Source organism: Ascidiella aspersa, chromosome 4 (genome assembly GCF_963924565.1).
Source record: "Ascidiella aspersa chromosome 4, kaAscAspe10.2, whole genome shotgun sequence".
Classification (NCBI taxonomy): domain Eukaryota; kingdom Metazoa; phylum Chordata; class Ascidiacea; order Phlebobranchia; family Ascidiidae; genus Ascidiella; species Ascidiella aspersa.
In genome coordinates this window covers 19,298,510-19,317,684 of record NC_139450.1, presented here as the reverse complement: position 1 = coordinate 19,317,684, position 19,175 = coordinate 19,298,510, and the positions used below count along the sequence as shown (strand labels likewise).

Sequence of the window (19,175 nt, the reverse complement as noted above, 5' to 3'; positions counted from 1 at the left end):
AAAAAGTAATGTCAGGTGCAGAGATTAAAAGCTACGAAACGTAACGTTACACAAGTAACACACCATCAAGGATCATCAATCCATCATATAACATGTTGCCCGATGCTGGTATTAGACGAAACGCTCTATGTGGTTACTCAAGGTCAACTTGAGGCCAATATTCAGCGAGATTATTAGCAAGATTATTTTTGTATTTTTGGCAGCCTATTAACTGACCAGCTCATTAATGGATCACTTTTTAAGTAAAACTAAAACACAACAATACCTTATAAAACAAACCTAATTTGTGAAGAGTTTATTGTGTTGCATTTTTACTTGGCAAAATATTAAGTTGGGGCAACAACCTGGTATTTACTATTTTGTACCATTTTTTTGGTGTTATGCATAATAATTTAAATAATTGCTTTAAAGAGCCGTTGTTTAGAATGTAAATCAGTTGTAACTAAATTTTTTAATTACTCTACACAAATGTCAGAAAAAGTTTTATGATTAATTGCTATTTGTCACTAAAGGCTATCAAAACTAGGATTCAAAATTCTGGATTCGTCATTTTACATCCCAAAGCTTTTATTTTAGAATATTTAGGATTCTACTTTGAACATCCCTACCTCATGCACACATAGTGAGAGTAGTTGTAGCGGGACTTATTTTTAAGTTTAATGGTTTAGTTTAATTGGTATAGTTTATAACAAATAATTACATCTGGCATTATATTATGCTTGTGTGCAATTATTATTCACAGAAATCTGTAAAACAACCTCTTCAAAAGTGTTGTAATTCATTTGTTTTCATTTTAATTTTGTCTCCTGATAAGAAAATAACCATGACATCACCAGAATCGATGCTTAAGCTTCAAATGCAAGTGAGACAAAATACTGCTGAGTTGCAAGATTATTTAAAAGATCTTGATAGATGGGAAGATGAAGTTAATAAGACTGACCATGCATTGAAGGAAATGAAACCCAAGCAGGTGACGTGTTTAAGTAATATATGTGCGATGTGAAGTAATTAACATAAAACATACGTGCGATGTGAATAATTAACATAAAACACAATCTAACACGGCTTACAAAACAAGGCAAAAACAGAAAAAAGCCTGATAACAGGACAGCGTAATAAGGGACTGCAGCTATCAATTTTGTTATTTAGTCTGCATCAGAAGAGGCCAACTCAAAATGATTGTGAATGACTAAGAATGTTTCGGTAATTGAAGTCAACTAAGTTTGTCATGAAATCATATTGCAGTTTTTCTGCCCCACTTATCATGTTCAAGTTAAATTTGCCACTTTTAAGTAAAACACTAAAATAAACCACCATTACTTAACGTTTTGCATAATAACAAGATGTTTAAAGATTTGTATCTAGAATAATAAATCAAGAATATTGAATCTTAGTATATTTCTATTAGTCATTTAATTATGGGGGGGAATTGGGTAATTAATTATAATATTTCCTTTAATGATAGCCATTAATTGAAAAAGCTTTGATAACATAAGTATATTGCGATAAAAAATAATTAAGCGTACATTTTTTTTAAATAAAAAAAGTGAAAGTTTTAAAGATCAATATCATAACAACTACAGGGATTTGGTAAGCCAGTTGCTGTAGCAGTCAACACAAAATTCAGAGGAATTTTTGCTAAGCACAATCTTTAACAGTGACAATACTCAAGGAGAAGCCCTTTTTAGGAACTATTTCTAGCTAGTTGGGCAATCGGGAACGACAATAATTTATAAAAATGGCAAATCTTGGTACATTTTTTTGTGCCCTCTCCCCCTCTGTCAGTCTAGAAATAATTTTCATTAACCTCTTGTCATTATGCATGCATATTGTAACGTTCAAAGGTCACATTTAGCCTAGGCAAAGCCAGGTGTTTGGTTTTGCACAAACTTGGGAAAAATATTTAGGTATTTTTTGGCAATAATTTGACAACACATGTTTAATTCTATCTTAACTAGTTTGTTTTTAAAAAAAATTATTATACAGTCAGTGAGGTATATAAGCAAACATAAGCTCAACTTATATATGGTTGGTTATAACTAGGGATGTTCAAAATAGAACCCCAAGGTATTCTAGAATAATAGGTTTCGAATTTAGAATAACGAATCCTAGTATATTTTTATTAAATTATTTAACCTCGATTTTCTTTGGGGAAGGGATTAATCTTAATCTACCCTACAGGGCCCACAATCACAGCAAAAATCGCCCAAACAGTTTTCAAACATGTGTACATTATAATAAAAAAATCTCCCATATGTTTAACATTCTTAACAACTGTCATTTGAAGCAGTTGTGTAAACTGTAATATGTCAACTATCCAGGTTGTTGCCAAAACTGCACACAGAACTGCATAACCTCACTGAATATTGGCCTAAAGTTGACCTTAAGTAACCCTCTAGTGCATTTTGTGGACGGCCAGCACGTTTTACAACGTAATGTTACTTTTGCAACTTAACGCATTTAGGGAAATTGCGAACTCCGCACCAGACATTACATGTTGATCGTTCGCCCAATAACGCTTGATTGACACTTAATTATTATACGAACGTTATCGCGAGACGCAGTAATTGGTCGCCCAAAAAAACGCTGACACTGCACTACCAGGTTACATTTAAAGCAAGCACTGTAAATTGGTCGCCGCAGCGACAGGCCAACTTACCACACACGTTTGTGCAATTAAGTGCAACAATCCACGGTAAAACATTAAATTATATTGGTTACAATGACCCGAAATAAACAGCAGAATTGGATTTGAATCCAGGTGGCAAGGATTCGATATTCTACTTTGAACATCCCTAGTTATAACATACATATAGATACCCCACTGTTAGCAGGTGCTGACCCAAACATGCCACCCCAAACTCTATTTTTTGCCCGTTTAAAACCTTTAAAAGTTTTTTTTTTCATTATTCGTGAATCTCATCTGTCTTTCTGGTAGGTTTAATTTTTTGGTTGTGCCAGTTTTATTACAAATGTTATTAAAATATGTTTATTCCAGAAAACAGATACATACAATCAAGTGCAATTAAAATTCTAAGAAATGTGATTAACTAGTCAATTGTGGAAGGTTTTACAATAACTAGGAATTTAAGTAGAAAATCCTAGCTATCATAAAATTGTGTGTTAAACGTAAAATATCCAATCCAAGTATATTATATTTTAATTGTAAACTAATATATATTATCATACAAAAGCAAACTTGAAATGCAGCCTATTGGCATTATATATAAATTTATCATCATGGGTCACTATTTCAAACCATGCTTGTATCTAAAGTTGATTAGCACCACTTTTAAAGTAGATGTAACACTGTAAAAACGGATTTTAACAAGGCCAAATCATTTATGTAAGAATAACAAACACATTTTTTATAATGAGTTAGGAGAAAGTTCTTCCACCCTTACGCAATGTCTCAAAGAAGGAAGCAGCAAAACCTAAAATTCCTGCCATGCCCAAACAAAAAAAGACGGCTCAACAAAAAAGACTCCGGTCATATGATTATAAAGCATGGGACAAGCTTGACATAGTAAGTATCAATACAAATAAAATTAACTTCACTTTGTATTATTTTATTATTTAACTATTACCATGATTAATCTCTTTTAGTCATATACTTGATTTTGATTCATTAAAGGTCAAACAATTGTTTTAAACATATGATACCATGTAAGGCAGTGGTCTCCAACCTGTGGGTTGCGACCCCAAGTGGGATCGTCTAAAAGTTTTATGGGGTCGCCATATCATAACAGTTTATGTGTTTCTTTACAACAACGACACACTAATAAATGTTGCTGAGTGCACCTTCTATATAAAATTGCTGTTTTTATCTCTCAAGAGCTGCTAAATAACAAAAAATTAAAAAAATAGGTTTCTTTGATTCAGCGCAGCAAATATTGCACTTTATATTCTAGTTATTATAGCGGATGCAGCAAAACCCATTGCGTATATAACTCATAAATTACTCAAAATGTTTTTTTCGTGCTCCGCGCCCTTCCGTTTTCTAGTTTTGTTTATTTTTTTAGCACAAAGTCTCTTTAAGTGCCATTGCACGTTTTCTGTCTATTATTAGTACACATGTCATCAAAGGTATAACTGCCCTATTAAATTACAGTTTTGCTTAACTTATAGATAAACAATAAAAGTTATCCACCTTCAAACTATTTTTTATCCCTATTTTAGCAGTATTGCCGTTCTATTGTGTGTCGTCGCTTCTTTTGAAACACGATAAAGCCATATTTAATTTTTGTGCTCAACATCGCAGCCTTACAACTGTGGAGTCAATGCCCTCAACACGTTTGTCAAAATCAGCTTGTGTCGAGCACGAGCAATTTGTTTTGTGCCAAATGCGAAAAGCCTCCTGAATTAAGGTTTAGCCTATATTCAACCAAATAAAACTAATTTTTTTTGTGCTTCAAGCGACCATATTTAATTTAAAAATGACGAATTGCTTTTCGTAGTATATATTATTAAGGCACTCATTCCATTTTTAACCACATGGCTTTGTGAAGCGGAGTTCAGCGCAATGAGCATATTAAAAATGAAACATCGTAATCGTTTCGAAGTGGAGTATGACGATTATGCTTGCAAAAGTGGAGCAGCATTTGCAAACACTCGTGGACACTATGCAACCATCACACTGGATGTATTGTTGAAACAAATTACTTGTGTGTTAAATTCAATTTTAGACGTTAACTAAAACTTCCGAACGGCAATCATTTTGTTGCAAATGTGTAGCCACAGTTCTCTGGAATTATGTATAATTTACGCATATTCGCAAGTGTTACGTAATTCCAGCATCATTTCAAATGTTTGTATTTATATCTGAAAACAATATTTGGTCGCAATATTAATTCTCATTTCATTTTGTTCAAATTGGGGTCGCTTATCAAAAAGGTTGAAGACCACTGATGTAAAGTATCAAAATCAATCAGTAAACATCCGTTTGTTTGCATTTACTCCCATAAAAGCTAGACTGATATTTTTCCTTTGTTCCACAAATGCACTTTCCACCTTTTTAATTAATTTAATTAACAATAGGTATATATTTATAAATGTTAGACACAAACTTTTTTATTTTATCATTTATTTAGTTTAGTTGTGTCAGCTAAAAGAAGATTTGGCAAGTACTCCTATATTAAGTTGGGGTCTCCATTTCTGTTAAATGTACAGGTATAACATTCGCATCAGCATATTGAGGATGTACCAGGCTATGCTTCTCCACTTAAGGCCAAAGTATATTTTTGGTTGTTTTAATTACGCAATTGCCAAACATTTCCTCGCTTCACGCGAACTTTAACCTGGTTGTGCTAGGTTTAAGCGTCTTTGTTTTAAACAAATCTATCTATCCCAAAGGTGATATCTATACTATGTGGCATGTTGCACTGTGACAATTGTATTATTTATCATTATTTGGAGCAGAGGTCGGTAACCTACGGCCCGCAGGCCGGATTCGGTCTGCCAATGTAATTCATCCGACCTGCCGCTTTTTTTACAAACTAGACACGAGTCCATTACAAATCATTTTTAACTATTTTAACTACATAAGTGCGAAACTTGGCGCACATGATCTTCATAAAAATCCGGTTTGTTTACGTTTTGATGCTGAGCTAGATTTTTGTTTACGTTTTGATGCTGAGATAGCGTTTGTTTACCGTTACGCCGTGGAAGGCTGCCAAGTGCGTCGCAGAAAAACGTAATAAAAATATTGGGCATATATTTTTTATTATTTTTTTTTTCGGCAATGTAATAAAAACTTGTAAGAAATGCCGGTATCCCCCAAAAAATAAAAACAAAAAAAAATGTGACCTGACTTAACTAGCTTAACTATTAAAGTTATCCCGTTTTAAGTAGTTTTATTAGACTTTTCATTATTAGTATGGATGACAACGTGTGGATTCTAAACCAAACCAACGCTTTTTTTCGCGTTTTGCGCCAACAGTTTACTGCCTCCTTAAATGTAATTAAGCAAGTTTTTAACTGCAACAAAAGCTCCGAAGCCCGTCTGATTCACAGTTGTTCTAACATTTTAATAATGCAGTTCTTAGACTTTTCTAGGTTTGCTTTTGGCCCGCGACTAGAAAAAAGGTGCCAACCCCTGATTTAGTGCAATATAAAATGAAAATGTATCCAAAGAATATTTTTTGCTCTTTTTAGTCTGGTTTTCAGCCGCATGTTTCCACACAAGTTTGCCTGAAAACAACTTATCTATGTAACAGTTTTAGAGTAAGAAAAGCAGACATGTACGCCTTCGGCGCAATGTTTTATTACATTATTTTTTTTTAATAGCCTTGTTATCGCCATAACATGGCAAGCTTGATACATGCCTTCTAGGCGAACACATAGTTTAAGTTTAGGGGTGCAAACAAAAACCGAAGAATTTAGGCCAACAATGCTTGTCACCAGAAGGCTGGCAAGATTCTGCCAGCCTGCTGAGAGCCATGGCCTGGTTTATAACTTTATGCACAATTAGATTACCGCCAACTGTACCACCTTGTTCAGACAAACTAAGCCTAAATCGGTTGTAAAACATGCCACTATGATTTAAATCGACCTTTTATTAAAAATTAGTTGCTCAAAAACTTGCCAATCACAAAATCACGAACCAAATTTCACAGTTACTCAACTACACATCAATGGAAATTCAATGTAAAGCATAGGACAGAATAAATGAAAAGGAAGCATAAGACAAAACAAAGGCAGAACAAACACCAAGCTAACATGTAACCATAAACTCACTGCACAAAAAGTTAAATATTGTAGCAGTATTTGCGTCCCCCTGGAAAATGCGCTCCATGTAGGGTTATAAAGACTGTGTTACTTTTTTGTTGTTGGCGGCAAACAACATAGGGTCGACCAGCGCCGTTCTATTTTACAATGTAGACTACATGTTTTCCGATCACTGCAAAATGAAAAACATACATCACATGTTATGATATTTCTTTGTATCGACCGTGAAGCGCCACATGCTGCAATGTTAAGGCATAAGCAAAAATGTTATACCAAATTTGAAAAAGAAAATTTTGTATTATGTAGCCCTTTTACAACGATGTTACGCCAGCCGTAACATTTTGGTTACATGGTAATTGCCACATTCATTATTTTATATCATTAAACTGTATTATTTATATTAGGATATTTTACGGCCAACCAACGAGTTAGCGAATAAACTTATAGACAACATAACAGTGCGGTACAGTATAGTAGCTTCAAAGTTAAGTAATTTGCAGTACAATTTTCAGGCTTTTGTGAAGCGATTTTTCAAAGCCATTTGCGGATTCGCAATACCTATCGGAAAACATAGCTGGCAGAGATTAGAAGTGTTAACGCTGTTTGAACCCCACCCAGCACTTTACGATGTCTAAACATTTTGCTTGAGAATGGATTTTATTTTAACATATTTTCATTTTACAATGTAGCATTAAAAGATGTTGGAAAATACGCTACAGTATCTATGGAGAGCTTATTCCAAGTACTTTCATTTAAGGTGGGTTTCATTGGTCTTTTCATGAAATACCACCGTCATATGAGCTGTGTAACATAGCTATCTCTAATTTTTTTTTTAAATCACATACAACATTTTAAAATTTTGTTAACAAAATGCAATGAAATGGTTTACCAAGTTACCCTTTGAAACATGGTTTTGTTACTCCTATTGAAATCCATGAGAAATATGAATGGTAGATATCCAAATAAATGGCAAGTAGGCTACTAAAGTTTAACAAATGCATTTTTTTTATCCAATTATTCTAATGTATATTGAAAAATAAATGGAAACCTAAAAAATACACATTCATTTAACATAAAACATTAGGTTAGTACTTGTGTTAATGATATAAACAAACAATAAACATGAAGAAGAAAATATGAAAACATGTAAAAGTCCAATTTCTAAGATGATTAAAATAGGGGGTAAACAATAAACATACATTCTTTCAATTACATAAACGACTGAATAAATGATAAAAAAGAAAAAAAATTATTCCAACTTGTGATACTTTTTGCCAACATTCTTTGGAAAAACAATTTTGACCTATTGATGATGTTACTGATGGAGCATCTAGAGAGCAAAGAATATGCTCAACCGGCACCCATAGTATATCAGCTCGTTATGGGAAATGAAATGATGAAGCAGGGCGTTTGGGGTGTAAAAAAATTCACATTGACATCTCCATTTTCATTGTTAACCTCAGAAATTAAACCGACATACCAGACTTGGACAACTAGATAATTCTAGTTGTCTAAATCATTGAATTAGAGCAAAATGCGACTAATTCTAATTCTAATCTAATTTATGAATTGCCTGTGTGCTCTAATTCTAGTTCTAATCTAATTCGGATTTTTCCAAAACTGCTACTTTGTCCAACGGCATTTTTAGTCACTCAGTTGAAACACAGAATTTCAATTAAAACGCTTTGGTTGGAACGAGTTTTATGTAATTTTTACAGTCCAAAGGGCATAAAAAGGCTTAAAAATTAGCACACACATATTTACCATTCACATTCTTATAAGAATACTTTGCGATTAAATTAAATTGGTTGTATGTGATTCTAGTTCAAATTCTAGTTGAAATTTGTTTTCTAGGAATTCGGTAATTCTAATTCTAATCTAATTTGAAAAAACTCAAAACAATCTAATTCTAATTCTAATCTAATTTAGAAAAACTAAAATGCTCTAATTTTAATTCTAATCTAATTTTAAAAAGCTAAAATAAATCTAGTTGTCCAAGTCTGCGACATACCAATTTGCATAGTAAACAGCTGCATCATAAATTCCTTGAAAATATTGTTTTGTAGCAGAATGTACTACTGTATTCTGTTCTTGAAAATCATATATGTGTGCATATTTGTCATCGTTATTTATCCATTTTGTGGCTATTTTACTGGTAGATATTGGTTTAAAATTGTGAAAGCTCCTTGTACCTTTAATTGTACTTGCATTTACAAAATGAGTATAGTATGCGTTGTAGTCAAATCTTTCTTGTCGATCATTTTGAAACAAACACTTGTTATAGAATAAACACAGTAATCATACATTTGTTGTTAATTACCAAAAATATTTTAAAGTTTTAACAATTTTTGTACTGAGCTGCACAGCCATCAGTGCAATATTCAATTCTTTTAAAGTTGTATACTCTGTTTTTAAGATATAATATTGTGTCATTTTAAATCTTATAAACTATCGAAACGTCATGAAAAAGATCATCTGAAAGAAAACACAAGCTTTGGTACTTTAGTTTGTTTCTTTAAAATAGCAAACAACTGGGTGTACACTGCAATTTTTATGACTCCATTCATACCTTTGAACTTCATCCTGAATTTGAAAAACTTAATTTTCACTGAAGTCCATTAAGCATAAAACAGTACCCTCTTCAAGTTCTTATTTTCTTATGCGCACAAACTGAGATTGTTGCTTTACTATGAAGGAACGATCCACAAGCTTTGCAAGCTTTTTTATCAAAACATTAATAAAATCTTCTATAAAAAGAGTTTGTGTCATCATCTCTTTTCTACCAACGTTAACCCATTGCTGGAATTGAATTTTCCATGATCATAGGCTTCTTCAAACTTATTCTGCAAGAAATTTAGCACATTACCAAGACCTGGACAATTCTGGCATCTTTGCAACATACAATCTTTGTTGCTAGAATCACATACCATCCTATTAATCAAGTCGTGATGTGTTTTAAGTTAACATTTTCATGAATGGTGAATACACATACCGAGCGAGTTCCTGATGCACCTGCAAGTAGTTACCATTTCGGCCTGCATAAGTTGAAAAACCCAATTTAATAGTTGGATATTTATCCTTAAACACAAGATACAACAACTTTAATGTAGAAAATATTGATCGCTTTTGTTCATAAACTTTAGTTGCAACACTAACTTTGTCGCTAATTCCCGGCAATATACGTGTGTTGTTATAGTCGCAACGAAAAATCAGCACAGCTTCTTGGGTTCCTGCTGGCAATGGTTTTCCTAATCTTCCATAATTGGATAACCGAGTACTTTTCCAATAAACTTAGATTAAAAATTTACAAAACTACAGAAGCTTTAAATTTGTAATGAATCTGAAATAAATAAAAAACTGAAATAATACACTTCATTCAACCATGTTTAAAAAAAGTATTTAGAATAAACTTTCCATAGATACTTTAAAGAATAAAATATAAATTTATTTAAAAACTAATGTCACATTTTTGTATGTTGGAAAAATTATGTAATTCAGACCTTGTGTTGAAAAAATTTTGTAAGTCAAACCAAAATGTGTTTTTTTGGGTTAGCCATGTTACACACCTCATATGACAGTGGTATCTTATGAAAAGACCAATACCTTAGGCAAAAATATTTAAGTTGATAGGTTGCCAGTGGTCTTTGTCAAAATGTTGCTGCAAAGCAAACCTATAATTTGTCTTTATAATTAAAAAATATTTAACAATGTCTTGCACCCCTATGCCTCTAATTGGGGGGACAAAAGTCAATAGTGTGACGTCATCGTTTTAGTTCTTTACAACTATCTACTCCTTTCTAGCGGCAAAAAACCTTTAATACAGAATTCGTTCATATCGCTTGCTTTATTCAGGTCACAAAGCGGCTGGCTTCCTGCTGTGCTTTTTTGTCCCACGCGTGAAACGTTCATTGTGTGAAGTGGTTTGTCTCAGTGAAACTGGGCGCGCGCGACTTGCCTTTTAGAAAGAGGCTTCTCTTAGTAAATTAACTTATTGCCCTTACAAAACAATATATTTTACCGCCGCAAATTTAAATCTGGAGGCAGTGTACACCTATATGCTTGCATTGTTATTCTATCAATGAAATCACTTCAATTTTTATATTTTTGGTTAATTATTTTCCCCCATAGGCTAATTATTTTAAGTTGAAAGTCAAAATTTTGCTTTGCAGTAAACCTACAATTTGTCTTTATAATCGAAAAATGTTTAACAATTTTTTCATTAATTTTTAGACACTTCCAAACACCAAAAGAGCCAAATTTTAATATTTACCCCCCTAAAATACTCCCCTTTTTCCAAGAAGTTAAATGTTTACTTTAACATCAGCTTTAAATGGTTCTCTGACATTTGTGAAATTTTCAGATTTTTACCTCATTTTCTTGTAGTGTAAATATATCATTGAAATTTCACAAAGTGTTGTGCATTTTGACCCCCTGGATGAACAGTTCAGGGTCAAGGTTTAAAATTTTGTTACTTAACCTTGTATATGACATGCATCAATCATCCATAAGTATATCAGATTTTTTTTTTTTAAAAGCCACCCCTTAGTTCTTGGGCACAAAAATTTTATATTAGAAACAACTTTGGAAGGGTATCTAACATGTTCCAACTATGTTGTTTTTGTCAAAAGTGAATGTTTTAAGGAATGTGATACACTCTATTCTGTCAACATATAAGTTTTTGCGGAGAGTGCTAAAGTATATGAAACTTTAAACCAATTATTTTGGCCTATCTAATCAACGCCATATCACTAAAATGGTAATGTGGTAAAATACAGGTTTCAATTACACCTTTTAGTACATAAGTTCCCTTTAAAATCAAAGTTCAGAGTTTTCTCAAAACAAACATTAAATAATAAAAATCTATTTTCTTTGCAGTTTTGTTTTTAATTAAACTGGACACTACTTTTTTCGTTATTGTTTTAATTCAAGTTATTGTTTCACTATGTTAAAGAAAAAAAAAACAACCAGACATCCTGCATCTATTCCAGGTCAAATTGTAGATTTTGCTAGGTTTTATATTTTTTTGTAGACAAAATGGTGCCTAGACAAAAAAATTGGTTCTCTGCTCTTTTTGTATGTATAAATTCATTGATATACACAGTTTCAGGAAATTGTAACCATATTTCAGTTATACAAATGTGGAAATGTTGCACTTGTACTTACAGGACAAAATGCTTGACAATGTGGATGAGGAAAATGAAGAAGAAATAATTTGTTCACCCAACAAAATCAAAGAATCAGTGGACCCTTTGCAACTGGCAGTTGAACATAAAAAAAAAGTAAACAAAGTTAAATTAATAAATATATATTTATCAATCATCATTAAGTTATTTGAATAATAAATATTTTTCAATTTATATTTATAGGGAAACGAAAACTTTAAGCTTGGTTTCTATGAGAAGGCTATAGAGTGCTACACCAATGGAATGCTAAGTAATCCAGAAAATGCAGTTTTACCTGCTAACCGGGCTATGGCATTTTTAAAACTGGAAAAGTTAGTTTGTTAGTTTAAAAACTGAAAATAAGCAATAATTATATAAATTAGTATGCTAATATTACAGTTCTGTTGTAAAAAAGAATGACAAAATTTTGTTGGATGGAATAGGATTAAGTTTTGAGTTGGGATGGCCGATAATGGGTATATTATTCAGATACCAATATCTAATATTTTAGGCATTTTTGTGACTCTCTTTTGTGAAGAGGCTTTACAACACTATTTTTTGTATTGAAGTTAAATCTCTTGCTGTCGTGACTTGCTTGCTTTGCTAGGCTTAAAAATCCTGTGTAGTAAGCTATTATTACGTTACAAAATGTACTTTGGCTCATAACAGTAATAAGTTTTGCCAGTCGTTTACTGTATTGTATGGAGCATGGCCTTTGACATGTAGCTCCCCATGTCCTTTCTGTGCCTATTAACATTTTTTAAATGTATGGTAGGAAAAGAAAGTATTTCGGCAAATACATTAAATTTGGTTTTGTATTTATGCAAAAAGATGACCTAGAAGTTTCTCAATGTGTAATATAATAAAAATCTTAGCAATGATGGAATGCGCCCCACATGCCTGAAACAACATTTAACAACCTCGCTTTTGCTGATAAACCTAAAGAATTCTTTATAAAATCCATCTATTGTCGGTTTTTAGTGTGTAATCCATTGTGAAGCCTTAGCATCCAGAATTCTTCCAACTACAATATTCTCGACATAGCTTTTGATGTAGTCAATTTTTTCGAAGCTGGTCTTTTTACGCTTATAAGGACATACGATCATGAAGCCCTGCTTCTTCATTCAAACGCTCGTTTTATCTAAAGGTAACATGGTATAAAGACTTGAATTACAAGAAGAAGTAACAATATTTTTAACATCACTAAAGAAGGATAAACATTTGCTAAGTTTCTTGCAAAAGATTTTCAAGTAGCACTTGCTTACCTTGTATACATATTTAAAGCATTGAATATACTCAACCCCAAGCTTCAAGAAAAAACATCACCATCATTGAGTTGCTTAAGCATTATGACCACTCAAGCTTTTATAGCAAAACTTGACCTTTGGAAGTGTCGAATTGAACAACGAAGTCTAGCAAGTTTCACTTACTGGATTCTGCTCTCACAGATGGTTACATTACATATGAGTTGAAGAAACAAATATTAACTCACCTCCATGACTTGAATTTATAAAATAATTTCCAGATATAGTAAAAAAACACTAGACCTGGAAGTTTATCATGAACCCATTTCAATGTGAAGAGGTAGATATTTTCGAAGAAGGACAAGAGAAATTTCTTGACTTGGAGTTCAACTCTACAGCCAGACAACATTTAATAGAACTAGATCTTGAGACGTTCTGGGCCAATTATCAACCTGCTTACCCTTTTATTCCAACTCGGGTAGAAAATAAAATAAAACAATAAAAACATAGAAGAATGTTGCTTTTTGTATAACATTTATAAAATATTGGAGGAGGGCGTGAGGCACAGAATAATTACAAAAGATGCATTACAGAAAAAAGGTTAAGAACCACTGGTATCGGGGAAACATTGTTCTAAATGTTCCCAGGATTGGTAATGCGCATAGTTTAGACCAGAGTGGTCCAAACCCAGGCCCGCTTTTGTGGCCCGCAAAGCACTGTTGAATTATTGTAATGCGTAAACTTGAGGGTTGAATCAAAGAAATTTAACTGACCAACGATCATCGGCAAGCACAGGGTTTTTTTAAGGTTTAGTTTGGGTGACCGCTAAGTAGTTTTAAGAGACCGCAAGTGTTTCATTTAAATACCAAAAAGTTGCAAAAAGTCCAAAAATTTGGGAAACCGCTGGAGAAATTTAGGGGATCGATTCAGTCCCCCAAAACACCTTAAGGAAAACACTGGGCAAGCATATTGCAATTGTTTGTTTATAGGCCTAGTTACATTATTAAATAAATTGACCGGTGTTTTAATCCAGTTGTGGCTTGAAAGCTTATTTTTTATGTGTTAGACCGGTTTGGAAGTCGCAGTACGTCCTATATGGAACTTTCCAAAATGGCTGTTTTGCGAACTTGTAGGTTACATTTGCCTTTTGTTTTACGTCTTTTTAATGGACCAGTAAACATAACATAAAAAAGTACGACCCTAGGCCTATATAAATTACTATTTTTACCACTTTAAGATAAATGAACAATGAAATATATAGAGCTTCGGGAAAGTATTGTTTTACAGGATTTCACTGTGAGAAAGGTTAACGCCCAGGACCTTTCCATCGTGCAATTCTAGCCAAATATATCTAGTTAAAAAACATTCTACTCTTACAAATGCAGTATTCTGTTTTGTCAAATACGCAATTTTTTTGCGCTTCGCACGCACCATTTTGCCAGCAGTCTCATTATCACATTACTTTTTGATGATGCTTTCTGTCGTCATAACATTTTATGCCCCGACCTTAAGGAAAATCGTTGATCGCTCCTAGCACGCATGTCGCATATATAGCCTACTTTATGTGGCCCGCCAAGTATATCAAAGATATATTGTGGCCCGCGATGCTGTCAACCTTGGCCACCCTGGTTTAGACTTTTGACCAAGACAAAATGTTCTTTCAAGAATTTTATCCACAGTTAATATAATAAAACATGCATTCCACCTGTTCCGTTGTCTAAAAATCATTTTTTTATTACATTAATATTAAAATAAATATTTTAGGTATTTGGAAACAGAAACTGACTGCACATTAGCATTATCACTTGACCCAACCCTTGTCAAAGCTTACCTACGAAGAGGAATAGCCAGAAAAGCATTGGCAAAAGTTGAAAGTGCAACACGTGGTAACGTTTGGTATATATCATAGAACAATATGTTTAATTGCTCTAGCAACAACAAAAATTATGTGTGGTTTTGTTGTCATTACTTTATGTGACACCTATTTACACTAGATTTCAAAGATGTTTTAAAGTTGGAGCCTCAAAACAAGCAGGCAAGAAATGAACTGGAATGTATTGCCCAAGTGGTAATTATTATAAATAAGATAAGACAATTACCAAGTTATTTTTTGTTTTTGCAATTTTTTTTTCAGAATTGTGGAAGGGGGAAAGGGGTGCTAAGTTCTACAGATTGTAGTAAACATCCTGAACTTATCAAACCTATATCAAAATTTCCACATCAACAATCAAAGGTTTGAACATTGAAGTGTTTTTCTTTATTTTGTTTTGATCTGTTCATTGTTGATAGAAACCACTTCTCCGCCTACAAGTTCAAGAAGTTGGAAACGATTTGATAGTCATCGAAAAGCAGCAAGAAGTTACTGAAACTGTTGCCAAATCTTTACCAGAAAATGAAACTTATTCAACCAGCCAGACAAGTATTCACATAACATGCCATGATAAATTCAATCCGGATTATGATAGAAGAAATGAAATGCCCGCTATTCCAACAGCAGCTAAAACATTCTTTCAGTTTCAAGCTGATTTAAAAAAACTGAAACTCAACCACGCAGCACTCATGGAATATTTAAAACAATTTAACCCTACACTTTTGTCTGATTTAATAAAGGAGCAAATTAACACAGAAACTTTGACCATTATTCTTAATATATTTTCTTCCAATCTGTCAAGGTGAGACTGTTTTTGTTGTTCAGTTTCTGTTTATTTTTCAAAATCTGTAAATGCAAATGCTGCTTAAAAACCTTTTTTAAATACAACTTTTTTTTCAGAAATCCTGAATTTATTTTTTTATTTCTTGAAAATTTATCGAAACTGAAGAGATTTGAGATGGCTGTTATGTTTTTCTCAAATGCTGACAAAAAAGGTAAACAATCCTGTTGGTGGATTTTTTTCAATTTTTATTGAAAGTTTTGTAGGTTGAATTAATAATTTTTAAATGCATTACTTTGAATAACAAAAAAATAATTCATCAAACTTATAGTTTTTATTGGAGCTGTGTATTTTGCTGTTAAAATAATGAATATCCGTTAGCTTAAGGTTGCACAAACAACACTTTTTATTTTATCCAATTAAGTTATCTTAAAGAAAACAATTTGTCGCTTGTTTTGGAAACATTTTGAGTACAAAATTGAACTAACTTACTACTTGATTTGCACTATTAAAAAAAACTGCGTAAACAAATATATTCGATGCAGGGGAAGTCTGTCTTCTACCCTGTCTGTTAGTTGCTACCTTTTCACTACCCTGTGTAGACTCATTTCCAACTTTTTTACTTTGCATCCTATTTCAAGATTTTAGAAACTTATGTCCTCAAAATTTAAGTCTCACATGAATACCGACGTCTTTAAGGACCATTATCAAGTTGACAAAACGTCAACTTTCACTAAAGCTTGTTTCAAAATTTTTGCACTGGCACCACTAATATTAATAAAAAGGGAATAGTTAGGTGGATCCATGATTTTTATATCGGGTAGCATGGGCCCCCCCCCGTGGAATTTCAAAATTTGATTATTAGTATTATTTGTAAGTGTAATATGTATTACTTATGAAGGTTAAAAATAATATACACTATCCATTGCCCCCAGTGGCGTATCCAGTGGGGGCGGGAGTCCTTACCACCCCTTTTTGTAAGTGATATTATAGTTTTTGGTTCGTTTTTGTCATGGTTTAGCAAACTGTTCGAAGCGGCGTGCTTTTTAAGTAATTGGGTCACGCGTCTTGATCTAAAGCGAAGCCCAAATCGAGCGCAAAACGCCGTTTTTCGTCTTTAGTTTGGTCGACCGTAAACGATGGATAGTTTTTCTCTTTCGTTATTTGTTTAGGTCAGTGGTTCTCAACCTTTTTTCTTTCGTGGCCCATTTACCTTGCAAAAAAATTCTGTGGCCCAATAGAATTTTTATGAAAGAAAAATCTTTTAAATAGGTTTAGAACAAAACGCAGCAGAACATATTTCAAAACAGATTATTTAATCAACCGTGCATTAGTGAGATACTTGCGGCTGAACAAAAAATTTACATTTCTTTTTAATTCCTCCCAAACCATTATTCCTTTAAAATAAAATATAATGACGCAAATGAAACTAAATCTAGCTTTTCAAATTCTGTGGCCCACCTCAAATGTTCTTATGGCCCCCACTGGTTGAGAAGCGCTGATTTAGGTTGACTGATTAGTGATTAGCAAGTATTCGACAATTGACAACGCTAAGTCAAACCTTATTTTTTTTTTCTCGCTAAAAAACGTTATACGCAGTATGTTTCTCGCTGTTCGGTCTCTGCGCTAATATCCGATGTTGGTGTAACAGCGACATTTGTTTAAATGAAGCAGATTCTTAAAAGGAGGTATAATGGTGACTGTCGTGCGCGTTTTAAAGTATACATTTTTAAGTAATGATAGTTAACGCAAAAGTATGCTCTTTATGCATACTCTAAGACCACGTGCTAAGTGTGCAATGGACACGACTTATTTCCCCTCAACCACAGCTTGTAATTTAGCTGACTCAGATGTTGCGCCAATCGTGGCATAATAACACCCGGTCAAAACGATCTTCGTTTAGTATTGAACGTGGTGAAAGGCTTGCTTGTAATTTAGCGCTAGTTCCGTTCATGGAACTTGAAAACTGCGCTGCTGATAGTCGAATTATGTATGATTCTACCACAATTAAACACACATATTTTAAGGTCTTGGTTTGTTTTTTTTCCTAAAGTTAACGATTGTACACCGTGATTTCGCAGCTGGCGCCTGACAGGATTGTCGACGACGCACGTGCTCGCTTTTGCTGGACGTATTTGTTGTTTCTGGGTTTTTTCTATCACGTCTTGCAATCACCATTCTATGACGTCATACTTTCACTGTTTTAATGACGTCATTGTTCATTAACATCAGGCGAAAAATAGGGGAATTCCCTGAGTTGAAAATTCAGGACCCCTTTTTTGATTTTCTGGTTACGCCCCTGATTGCCCCCCCCTGGAAAATTTTCTGCGGGCGCCCCTGTCGGGTAGTTACCATAATCCCTTTCAAAACGCGAAGTGCCTGTTGCTGTGTTAAAACATTTTTAATGCTGGGATAAATGCGTTAATTAGGGGGCATGGCCACGCGATCTGACTGATGTGTATCAACAAAAATAGAATTGTTTTGAAATGATGTTAAGTGAGGTGCACCCGGTACAAACATAAAAGGGTGGCGTGCCATAAAAAGGTAATTAACCACTGGTATAGACGTAGTTTATCCGTGTCCTTCGGGGAAAAGGTTTTGCGCTGCTCTATACCCTTGAGTTATTTTATAACATAGCCCTACTTTGTTTTTAGTTTGTTGGTCATTTTTGGACACACCTTTTTAAGGAACTAATATTAATGGTTATAGTATACCAAATAGCATGGAGTCTGTCGCAGGTAAAAGCTAATTCGAGAACCACCATCTTATTTTATAAAAAGTTAGATATGTAAATGATTTTATTCCTAATGAAGTTTTTTCCCACTCTTTAGTTACCAAAGAAGTCTTCAACTATCTATCATTGAATCTTCGGGCATGCGATGTGGAGCCTGTTGCCCGAAAGTTCTCGATATCAACGTAGTCGTCTGTTATTTTAACACTGTACGTTTGTTTGTAATGTGTTCAGTGTAATTTTTTAATAATAAAACAATAGTTTGGGAACAAAATTGCAAGCTGGAATTTAAAATTGAAAAAAATAAAAGTCACTGGAACAAAGGCATTTTTTTCTCCCGGTATGTGTTTGCTTGGAAAAAGTAAAACGTAGAAATTGTCCGTTGTGCATTAGCAAAAGCATGAAAACTTTTTTAGCTACAGGATAAATGCGCGGCGCGTAAGGTTCGGATAAATATTTTTTTAGTTATTTTCCCACATTGTTAAAGTTTTGTTCTTTTATTGTAAAAGTTATCTTTTTTTTTGACTAGACCCTATTAACTTGAACCCATTTTATTGTGGATTTTGCACACTGCATTATTAATGCTTTTACAAAAAACTAAGATGCAGTTGACAGTTGCGGAATGGTGGCTTATACACGATGTAGTTGCCTTGAACGTTTG

At 33.4% G+C, this 19,175-nt stretch overlaps 1 protein-coding gene across 3 annotated transcripts; it reads left to right on the top strand.

Moving 5' to 3' along the window:
- Nucleotides 1-747: 747 nt before the first annotated feature.
- On the top strand, nt 748-18,793 carry LOC146148573 (RNA polymerase II-associated protein 3-like). Of its 3 annotated transcripts, XM_083386827.1 has the most exons (10): nt 748-970; nt 3,383-3,526; nt 11,892-12,005; nt 12,093-12,220; nt 14,897-15,018; nt 15,127-15,200; nt 15,267-15,365; nt 15,422-15,804; nt 15,903-15,997; nt 18,615-18,793. In XM_083386827.1, the coding sequence occupies exons 1-10, from the start codon at nt 824-826 to the stop codon at nt 18,701-18,703; spliced, it is 1,395 nt and encodes a 464-aa protein (XP_083242953.1). In that variant the 5' UTR covers nt 748-823; the 3' UTR covers nt 18,704-18,793. The 3 variants fall into 3 exon arrangements, with proteins under 3 accessions (XP_083242953.1, XP_083242952.1, XP_083242954.1); XM_083386826.1 differs by having other exon boundaries at nt 15,127-15,365; XM_083386828.1 differs by lacking the exon at nt 748-970 and adding an exon at nt 7,416-7,483 and having other exon boundaries at nt 3,399-3,526; nt 15,127-15,365.
- Nucleotides 18,794-19,175: the final 382 nt, after the last annotated feature.